We start from the raw sequence: 10831 nt of genomic DNA, 5'->3' as shown, positions 1-10831 counted from the left end.
GCTCGGGCCTTGTGGATTTTAATATTCCTCAACAGCCTGGTGTGAAAAAATGTATGATTTTATTTTCTGTTCAATATTTCTGCAGCTAATTCAATTTAAAGCTCTAAAAGCCCTTCGCTATCCAATTACTTTGACAACATTTGTACTTTTTGGTAGCAAATTTAGAAATGTGCATTACAATAATAATAATAATTCTTTAATTAAAATCAAAATTTTATTTCATGTGCTTCACGTGGGTATTTACAGATATAAAAATGTACAAAAACATTTCACACAAAGAGCAGAAATACAAGAAAATCTCATAAAATGAGGGTATCAGGTCCTCTGCAGGGACCGGATGAGTCCAGAAGAACAGGTCCATTTCCAGCACATTAAGATGGATTGGAGGGTCAGAAGAGTTTGGGCAGCTGCCTGAGCCGGCTCAGGTCCAGGATGTTTCCCACCGAGCCCTCTGGCTGCTGGTTCTCCGCCCGGATCAAAGCGTCTCTCCTTCCCGATCGGTTCTCCTTGTCATCCGTGTTGGGTTTGCTCGCGGTTAAAAGCTGCATTTTCGGCCGCAGGTCCCGGAGGAGCTGGCTCTGTGGGAGGAGCTTCACTTCGGTTAGCGGCCGGCGAGCTGAACCCTTCTGACCCCGGACGGGCTCCTCTTCCTCCTCGCTGTCCTCCTCCTCTATCAGGCCGTACCGCCGCATGTACTTTCTGGTGGCCAGAGACATGTTGCTAGGAGACAGCAGGGAGACGTTGGAGGAGGAGAGCGTGGGGATGTGCTGGGGGGTGTGGCCTCCCAGAGACAGCCTGCTGAGTTGGGCGTCGCTCAGGTAACGCAGCGCGATGGCGTTGGCCTCCAGGCTTAGATCCACACTGCCACCAGGGCAGAGGGCGCTGGCTGTCGGCTCGGACACACTCAGTCTAGAGATGACCGCCGCCGGGTTGATGCTCGCCAACACGCTGGAAAATACCATGAACCACATCAACATTTGTGCTTTCAGTTGTTTTAACCCTAAAGACGCAGATCTTCAACATGTAGTTTAGGATTATATACGACTTAAGGCAAAAAATACACTGAATATATACAGAAATATGATACATTTGAACATCATTTTAAGGATAATGTAGTTATTACAGTTGCTATATTTTTGTGTTTTTATTTCTTTTAACAGATGTTCTGGGTCTTAATTGGCTGTTGACGTTGTTAATCAATCTTCTCCATCTCCTGTACAGAACTCTGTACAGCTTCTTTCCTTACAAAGTTTCTTTAAAAGCAGATCTTTGTTTTCATTCTTTAATAGAAAACAATTAGGAATTATTATTCTATGAAGTTTTGAGAGTTTAGAGAGAAAAGTATGAAAATGTTCTCGTCTGTCTGAGAAGAGTATGAAAGAGTTTACAGTCTTAAAATATCTATAATCCTGTGTAGAATGGAATCTTTCAACTCGTATTAAAGCTGCAGACAGTCACTGACAGGACTGTTCTTTCTTGAGGAGTGTGAGTTTTTGTTTTTAACTGCATACTACACTTCCTAAATGCTGCTTTAGCTGAACTCCATACCTGGCGCTCTCCACGGCTTTGAGTCTGTGTTTGTCCGACTCCGTCACGTCGGCCTCGTCCACGTCCACGCCCAGCTGCTGCAGCTGCCGAACGGTGGCTCTGACCACGGGGTCTGGTTCTGGAAGCTGCCGCTTCTTCCTCTGGGTCGAGGTTGAGGAGGAGGCGGATGAGGAAGAGTGGGAGTGCTCAGAGGAGGGCAGACTCTTCCTCCTGGAATCTTCCTCTGCCTCCTGTTTGTCGTCTGGATCCTGGAGACGACTGTGGAGCTGAGTCTGAGGACAAAAGGAAGTTTATGTTAGAGATCTACTCCACACAAACACAATCATGAGACAGATTATACTCCAAAAAATAAAAAAGGGAATAGTAATCCCTTAAACAAAAGTCTCAGCCAGAAGCACAGTGGTTCTGAGCTTCAAAGATGAAGATGCGGTACCATGAGGTTCTTGTAGAAGCTCTGCTGCTCGTCTCTGGCTGCGTACATGCTGACACTTTCCCCCAGAACCGGACTCTGTAAACCACTCAGGCTGAACAGAGAAGAAAAGGGTTTATTTTCAATTATTTAAACATTTTCAAAACATTTTTTTCATCTTGTGTTGTGATTCTTTGACAGCTTATGTTTCCATTAAGACATAAAAACTTGTTTTAAACATCCAGAATAAATGATGATTGCAGCTGAAGTTGAAGTTTCAAATGGAGTTTAATGACAGTGGGGATAAAAAAAACCATAAAAGTCTTAACTGGGATTCTTCTCTTTTGTTACATTTGCTGAACTACGACAATCAAATGAAGGCAAATCAGTTCACTCACCTGGCCTGAACTGGGGGGGAGGATGGCACTTCCTGACCTGTGATGTCACCACTCTCAGCTCCTCCCACAGGTCTCCTCTCATGTGATGAGGTGGGGGGGCATGATGTTGATGATGGGGAGGAGGAGGAGTGGTCGTTCTGATGAGGGGGAGGCTGTTCTGGGCCGCTCCCCCAGAACAGACTGGCACCTGAAGACGGCAGTGTGATGAGATGGATCGCCTGTTTGGTCAGGTGAACAGGAGGCTGGGAAACACTGACCTGTTTCCACGGCGACGCTGACCGTGCTTGTGGACGTCTGAGTGTTGACCTGCAGTTTCTTTTGAGCCTCCAGCAGCATCTGGACCTGCGACGACAAGTGTGAGGAACCGAGACCATCAAAGACCAAATCAGCATTTTCAACCACAGAAATAAGCTGCTGCTGCAATGCATGATGGTCTGTTTCCTGCTTCTATAAACTCAATTTATGATATTGAAACATATAAAACAAAGCTTTAAAACAGTCTGGTTGCCTGTTTTCTCAGATCTTTGGTTCAAACTGACTTCATTGATCCTAAAAGAAAGTTTTAACAAAGCTGAAAAGGTTGGTATAAATTCTGCCCCCTGCTGGTCGGTAAGATTATTTCATGAACTCTCCATTTATTTATTAAATGCAACAAAGTGAGACTCAAACCTGAGCCTGAAGGAGGCGCAGCTGGCGGTCCTGGTGGAGCAGGAGCTGGTAGGTGTCCGATGGAGCGACTCCCGACAACGGATCACAGCATCGATTCACACAGGGGGGGCGTGGGAGCCAAGAAGGAGACAGGGGGTTGGCTCCTAATGCTGGGTTTGATAGAGGAGGAGGGGGGCAGCAGTGGCAGGGAGGAGGAGCAGCAGGACATGGGGAGGGAGGAGACGTGTGGGAGGGTGGGGCAATGGAACTGGGGCAGCCTGAGGAGGGTGGAGGAGACGCAGGACCAGGATGGGATGGGAAGACATGCTGGCTGGTAGGAGGAGGGGGGTGAAGAGCTTTCTGGTTGGAGGAGAGGAGGGGAGGACCAGGAGGAGGAGGAGAGTGATAATGGGAGGATTTATGGGGCACAGAGGAGTAGTGGTTAGGAGGAGGAGGAGTGTGATGGTGGGATTGAGGACGAGGAGAGTCCGACTCCACGGGTGGAGGAGAGCGCTGGTAGACTGAAGGGTGCTGAAGAACAGGGCGGGGGCTGGCACAAGGTTTCTGATGGGGGGTGGAAGGAGACGGAGCAGAAGGAGAAGTGTGATGATGGGAGGGAGTTGGAGCTGCCGGGGAGGGGTGGATGGAGGTGCAGCTGTAGGCGCGGGCGGAACAACACATGCACGGCTGGTGAAAGTTTGAGTTGGGAGTGCTGTGGAGGTGTGGAGCAGGAGCAGGGGCTGAGGAGGTGGCAGGAGCAGGGGCTGAGGAAGAGGAGGTGGCAGGAGCAGGGGCTGAGGAGGAGGAGGTGGCAGGAGCAGGGGCCTTGTTGTCAGGAGGAGACGTTCTGGGGGCGGAGTCAGAGTCCCGGTTCTGGTTGAAGGAGAAGCTGCCGTCAACGAGCAGAGAGAGTTCGGGGACGGACGGCTGCACCCTGCGAGTCTGAGACGACAAACACCACAGATGAGGAGGTGAAGAAGAGGAGACGCTTCGACTCTCAGACTCCTCAGAAAAAAAATAAAATCAATCTCTCAGCAAAACAGGAGAAATTTGCAGCTTTGTGGGGAAAGCACAGACAGAATTCCAGACAAGTTGACCCCTGACCTGTGGAGCTGGGGGGTGGGGGTTTGGAGACGGCCGGGGCGACAGGTCCTCGTCCTCCACGCCGGAGTCCTGGTCACTGACGGAGAGCCCGGCTGCAGGCAGAGGCGAGCTGAGGACACAGAATAGTGAGCTGGATTGTCACCTGCGGGCGGCGCTGATCCGAACCTCTAAAGGTGAAAGGTCAAACCTGCTGAAAGAGCGCTGAGCTGCTCTGAAGACCTCTGCCTGTCTGCCGTGGACCTCTGAACCCAGATCACAGCGCAGAACCCCGCCGTCCGCTGGAGCCACCTGCTGCACACGACACTTTGAGGATCGGAAACGTTGGGAGTCCAGCTTGGACTGAAAAGTAACACCTGAGGCGTCGGCAGTGACGCTTAAACACAAAATCTTTAACATAACACAACTTTTCAACCACTAACACGATCAACGTAATTCCAGCAGATTCTGAGGGAAAAAAAGCGGCTCGTATGAGAATTACGTTGATCGTTTTAACGGTTGAACGTTGCAGTAAATCAAAGAACATAAACACTGGAGCCTGGGTGTTAAAGGGTTAAAATGGTTTTGAGGTATTATTTCTAAATTCAGAAATTCAATGCTTGTAAGATTTTAAACAGCAACCTTCGAGAAAGAATCCATTCAGTTTGATAAACTTTCGAATTACTGTCTCTTCCTAATTGTGCTGTTATGATGTTGAATGTTTAATACCTCCTTAGACACAAACTGTATATGTAAATGCTGTATATATACAAGTATCACCCCGATTTGTGCGTGCGTAATTCTAGATTTGTCACTCATATAATACAATATGTGCATAGGTACAAAAATGACAACAAAAAAATAATATTTACACATGCACAAATTAAATTACATCAGTGTTAAACTATTTACACATGCAAATCTTAAAAAATTACAGACAAATCTAAATTTCGCACACACGAAACCTTATTTACGCACCAGCCTAGGGTGAGACTCTTTTCACATCTCTAAGATTCGTCTGTGAGTGATCCGTTTAAAGGCTGTTAGAATGCTGAGTCATCAGTTTTCTGATCAGCTGCTTTGAACTTAGATTGTGAATAATAATCGGTGAAAATGGACACTTTCCCACTTTATTTTCCTAATAATTAATTTAAAAAAGTCTAAATAAGCGTTTTAAAACACTTAGCCCTTTTAAAAAGCATAAGCAGAAATTGCATCATGTTGAAATTACAGGTTAAATTGATATTAAATGTATCCAAATTATGTGGGAAAACATACAGGCTTCCATAGGGTGACTTAATTTTTTCACATGACTGTAAAATGTAATTGCTTTTTTTGCTACTTTTCAGCTGTCTTACAATTTTTCAACTCATTTTGCCTTCAGTAGGAATGAGGATGAAACATTTCAAAGTTCTCATCGGTCACTACTGTCCTGCAGTGCGTTTGGTTACCTGGTACAGTGTGACAGACTGGGTGCTGGTCAGAATCTGACAGTCCAGCTGCGGTCCGGTTCTGGAGCCTCGACACTGGAAGAACTGTGGAGCTCTGTGGGTGCGGCCAAACACAACGAGGAGGAAGCAGCCGCTCTCCGACAGAACACTGAAACACAGCAGACGGTTGGTGGAGACGCACACTTCAGACGTCCCTGTTGTGAGCTTCCAGCTGCCGCTCTCACCGGTCCTGAAGACTGGAGCCAAACATGAACCTCAGGCTCCACACCCACACCTGAGGGTTGTAGACGTGGGTGATCCCACTCATCCACCTGTCACAGGAAGAGAAGCAAATGATCACAGATTTTTAAGATTGTTTCCAAAGCTTTCGTTTATCTTTTTAATTGTAAAATCACTTAAATGAATCAATAAAACAGTTCAATAGATTGAGCTACACTTGTTTTTTGTCAGAGCATTTTTTTCTGATGCTTCCATCTTTGCACGCTCTATGACTTCCTGTCTGTTTTTTAGACGGCAGAGAACATGAAAGCTTACAGTCCGACGAGCGGCAGGCTGGAGGCTTTGGGATCGGACTCCAGCAAGAGGACGAGCTTCCGGGTTTGGTCCATTGTCAGAAATCTGTGGGGAACGTGATTCCGTCAGAGGAAAATGCCATAAAACTCCCACAGATGCAGAGTGATCAGTGCGGGGGGGACTCACCCTCTCTGCTGGCTGGAAGGCTGTGAGGGCCGGCCAGCGCCGCTCAGACTCCTCAGCAGAGCTGTGGGGATGATGGGAACGGGCCGGACCGGCTGAATGTCCACACTCACGGCCGGACAGACGGCCAGCCAGCTGAGGCTAAAGACGGCGGCGTCGCACTGCTGCGAGCAGCTGATTTGAGCTCTGACCTTCAGTAGCTGAGACAGATCCAGAGTCTGCCTGCTACTCACCGCATGCTGCAGCACCTGAAACAGCGCCACCCAGAGGAGTTATTCCAGACACATTACAGCACAAATTGACTGTTTCTATCCTGCCTTTAATAAACCAGCTTTTATTTTTTGAGTTTATGTGCCTGCAGCTCTTTAGGATTAAAACCAGAACACTTTCTAATAGCCTTTCTGATATTATACACTAAAATAAAAAATAGTTTCAAATTAAATTGAATATTAAATTTTTTTGATTTATTTGTTAATTATCTTCTAATAGGGATGGAAGCACTACATTAAATACAAAATGAAAATGTGAGATTAAAAAAAAGAACAAGGGTATCTATCTGCTTACTTTAAAGCACTGATGAAAGTCTGTCTCCGATTGGACGACAGATTCAGGCTCCGGCCGATCGGAGAACAAGCAGGGAACCACAACACCACCGGGAGGAACGGCTGATGGAACCAGGCCGGAGCCTCCAGCCTGATCCCGGCCAGGATCGAAGCGGTCCAAAGTGACCGTGATGCCCTCTTCATCTAGAGACACAACGACAGACGGCTGGATTTAAACACCACTGAACACAGAACCGGTCAGGAAAACGTAAAGGTGAGCTCTGACCTGCATCGACCGACACCGATCCCAGGAGGAAGAAGTGAAGGCGGGGCTTGTTGCTGTGGCGGGCGTGCCGCTGGGCCAAACGGAGAGTTTTTTCCTGCAGCACCAGCCGAAGCTTCCTGTAGAAAAACATCACTGACATCTAAACTGATTCAGAACACATTTTGGAACATTTGAGGATCCTACGTTCAGCTATTAGTGATTCATACATTACAAAGAATAAGTGTGTTTACTAAGTTACACAATAAAACAAATCTCTTGATGTTTTGAAAGTGTGCATAAAAGTGCCCACACATATGACTTAGACAGTGCAGAAAAGTAAACATTTGTTTATGTAAACACAAATGAACAAGAAGTAGTAGTTTTACTTTAGCATTCAATTGTCTTTTACAAGTTTTACATAAAAACAGGGAAGAAAATAAAATTAAAAAATACAAAAGTATTACTAAAATGATGAATCTGAGTTTGTTGCAGTAAAACAGCTACATAGGAAGTCTTTGATCCGCACAACTGTAGCAACGTTTGACTCAAGCTGTGGAGTAACCCTTTTGCTATCCGAGGTATGGTGATGTTGAGAGAGGGGTCATCTGGACCCTACCAGAAAGCGCGCCAGACTTTTTTTCCCCAATGATTTTTGATTTTCACTGGTGTCCATGGCAGACATGGCAGGCTTGGGTCATCTGGACCCCACAAGATAGCATAAGGGTTAAGAGCTGAATGTTTTTGTTACAGCTCTCATTATGGCATCAGTTCAGCTAAATGTTCCAGAAGTTTACCAGGGGCCCGTTTCAAGAAGCAGGTTCAACAAATTCAGAGTTGAAATCTGAACTCAGAGTCACTGGACTCAAAATTCTCGAACTTGAAGTTTTCAGTTTCAGAACAGCTGAAAATGTTTGATTCAATCAACTTGAAGTTGTCAGAACCAGAATCAGGTGTGAGCATCGCAATCATTAAAAGCCCTGATCAATGGAGCAAAGACAGCACGATTCACCATGGCAACGGGAACAAACACCTGAGTTTCGTACTTCTGGCGACGTAAATTGATAAATTCCTGCAAGCATATGACGACTACGAGCACATTTTCCACAAGAAAAGCAACACAGCTGCAGCGGTAAAACAGAGAGAAATTATCTGCAGAGTTAATGCGAACGTCTACATTTGAATCATTTCAAATAATGAATAAATAATAGGGCTGCACGGTGGCGCGGTGGTTAGCGCTCTTGCCTCACAGCGAGAAGGCTCCGGTTCAAATCCCGGCTGGGACCTTTCTGTGTGGAGTTTGCATGTTCTCCCCCTATATGCGTGAGTTTTAATCGGGGACTCCGGCTTCCTCCCACTGTCCAAAAACATGCTTCATAGGTTAATTGGTGACTCTAAATTGCCCCTAGGTGTGAATGTGAGGGTGAATGTGTGTGTGATTGAGGCCCTGAGACAGACTGGGGACCTGTCCAGGGTGTACCCCGCCTTCGCCCTTCAGTAGACAGGTAAGGATCCGGCACCCCCGCGACCCCGAAAGGGACAAAGCGGTCAAGAAACTGAATGAATAAATAAATAATAAATAAGGAAGGTTATTTTGTCACTTGTTAAGTTAGGAATGGCTCTTGATCTGTTAATAATTTAACCAGTAATCTCCATAATCGCATGAATGACCGTTTTCCTTAACCTGGGTTTAAGTTATCTCTCTCTTTCTGAAACCAAAAACTCAGAATTTTGCTGAATTTGGAGTTCACAAACTCAGAGTTTCAACAAAACCTGCTTCTTAAAACGGGCCCCTAGACAGCATTACATCTTCCAAACACAGTGTCATGTTGACAATCGCCGGCAAAATAATGGGATAAAAAAATCATGGGAAGTTTGGAAATGTTATCCTGCTGTTTAGTGTTAAGTTCAAGTGACTTAAGGTCCCCCTCTGATCATCTTTTGATTTATTTTCAGTGGTCTTTTAATTATGATTATGCCATTTTTAGCCAAAATCAAAATAAACTAGTGTCATTTTCTAGAACATAGTCTCTGCAGAGTGGCATGAGTTTATTAAAATTTGCCTCAGAGTTGTAGGCGAGACTGTTGGTGCAGAGAAAGCTCGCCCCTTCCACGCCATCCATCTGTTTACACACTCTCCCACTAGCTTACAGCCCCCTCACAACCCCAACCTAACATTACTAGTGCAACAAAAACGGTGAGCAATATTGGATCCATTTGTCAAGTGGATGCATCATAATGGAATAGAGCAGGGAGCTTGTGGTTCGTCGACTGTATCACCTACATCACAACTACAAGCTTTTTCAAACTGCCTCTTTTTGTCCACTCCTTAGTAAACAAATGTTCAGAAATGCAGTTTCACGCTTAATTTTCCTGTCTTCCATCATCAGAAAAATGCCACAAGAACAAGTTAAAAGCACCCAAAAAACAAATTTTCATCAGAGTGGTTCTTCAGATTCTGTGAGTTGTGTATGCTCTTACCTGTGAGAGCACAGCTGGAGGCGGAGCTTTTCTCCTGCAGGTGTGCTGTCCCACAGAGCTGATCTGGATTTAGGGAAACTCAGCTGGGTGAGTGAACTCACAGAGGATCTACGTCACAAAAGAAGATCAGGAGGTCGTTCGATTATACCAGCTAGATAAAAAAAATAAAATCAAAACATCTGTGCAATTTTAAATCAACTTAATTGTTGAAGAACTTCAATGCAGTTATTTGTCTTGGAATGTATTTTCCACAGGAATAGTCTGGGTTCTATAAGGTGCTACTTAAAGTCTAAAAACAACAAGATCTGGTAACTTTAATGCTATAAAAGCCTATTTTATAAAGTATGCTTAAGTAATGCAAGTTTACTACGAATCGTGTTTGTGTACAGTAGTGTAGGAAGTATACTTTAGATTAAATTGCAGCATTTTAAATTAACAATGTATAGATAGCATATAAAAAGTAAACTTCAAGAATGCTACTTTAGTTTTAATATAGACACAGTATACTTGCAGTAAAACTACTTATGGGGTGCTTATTGCTAAGGGTTAGCATGTTTGCTAGCTTTGAACTCACCTAACTCGCATATTCTCCGGAGTAACAACTTTCTCAAAAACACTGCTGGGCAGAGCCTGGAGCTTCACTGGACAGCTCATTCCTGCCGGAGCCTCCAAATGGGAGCGGCGACAACAGACCCACGACGCTGACGTTAGCTCCCAACGTTCACCAGCGCCCCAAACATCTGCTCCGTCCGTCCGGGGTTGCTTCTCTCACGAGACGACCTTTAAACGTCACTATGGTTACAGGGTTTAAATATAAAACAAGTCGCCGCTTCTTGGACTGTTTTTGTTAACTCATTGACAGGCTTAATTTGCTACATTTAACCCGAAAAACCATCGAGAGAAAAACAAAAGTTGGGCAGTGTTTGGTTTGGCGCTGTTTACGGGCTTCAATGGCGGGGCGGCTCAGTTAGCCAATGAGAAGAGTGCTCTGCTGAGAGACGGACCAATAGGAGACGAGTTTCCTCCTTTATTCGTTTTGTCAATGTCTCTCTGGTGAATTACCGCCCCCAGTTGGTGTGGAGTAAGAATTACATGAGTAAAAAAGGAATTTACTGGTAATTATAATAATAATAATAATAATAATATGAAAACCCGGCATTGCAGAAAATAAGGAGAAAATAAAAACTAGTCAATAACAAACAAACAAGATTAATCCAATAATAAGGCATGATGTAGTTTTCTTATCCAAGGGCGTATAGTACTAAAGCCTATATCAGGGGCCCGTTTCAAGAAGCAGGTTCAACAAATTTAGAGTT

General features: G+C 45.1%; 1 protein-coding gene across 2 annotated transcripts; it reads right to left on the bottom strand.

The window, feature by feature from the left end:
- Nucleotides 1-195: 195 nt before the first annotated feature.
- stil (STIL centriolar assembly protein) lies at nucleotides 196-10515 on the bottom strand. 2 transcript variants are annotated; one of them, XM_024258680.2, is made up of 16 exons: nucleotides 10090-10515; nucleotides 9516-9623; nucleotides 7059-7174; nucleotides 6795-6976; nucleotides 6234-6478; nucleotides 6069-6152; nucleotides 5759-5845; nucleotides 5535-5682; nucleotides 4295-4398; nucleotides 4108-4216; nucleotides 3025-3945; nucleotides 2613-2697; nucleotides 2356-2542; nucleotides 1982-2072; nucleotides 1549-1820; nucleotides 196-948 (listed from the first exon to the last, which is right to left on the bottom strand). In XM_024258680.2, the coding sequence occupies exons 1-16, from the start codon at nucleotides 10167-10169 to the stop codon at nucleotides 390-392; spliced, it is 3378 nt and encodes a 1125-aa protein (XP_024114448.1). In that variant the 5' UTR covers nucleotides 10170-10515; the 3' UTR covers nucleotides 196-389. The 2 variants fall into 2 exon arrangements, with proteins under 2 accessions (XP_024114448.1, XP_024114456.1); XM_024258688.2 differs by having other exon boundaries at nucleotides 4295-4395.
- Nucleotides 10516-10831: the final 316 nt, after the last annotated feature.

Source organism: Oryzias melastigma, linkage group LG11, assembly GCF_002922805.2.
Source record: "Oryzias melastigma strain HK-1 linkage group LG11, ASM292280v2, whole genome shotgun sequence".
NCBI lineage: Eukaryota > Metazoa > Chordata > Actinopteri > Beloniformes > Adrianichthyidae > Oryzias > Oryzias melastigma.
The sequence above is the reverse complement of the archived record's forward strand: the minus strand, read 5'-3'. Positions and strand labels throughout refer to the sequence as shown.

Bases quoted from the DNA above. Each gene is read 5' to 3' on its own strand.
- stil (XM_024258680.2), bottom strand. From the start codon at position 10,169: ATGAGCTGTCCAGTGAAGCTCCAGGCTCTGCCCAGCAGTGTTTTTGAG. The intron at 4,399-5,534 runs GTAACCAAACGC...TGTCGTGTGCAG, and splicing joins AGTCTGTCACACTGTACCAG to CAGGTGGCTCCAGCGGACGG. The intron at 949-1,548 runs GTATGGAGTTCA...GGTATTTTCCAG, and splicing joins AAAGCCGTGGAGAGCGCCAG to CGTGTTGGCGAGCATCAACC.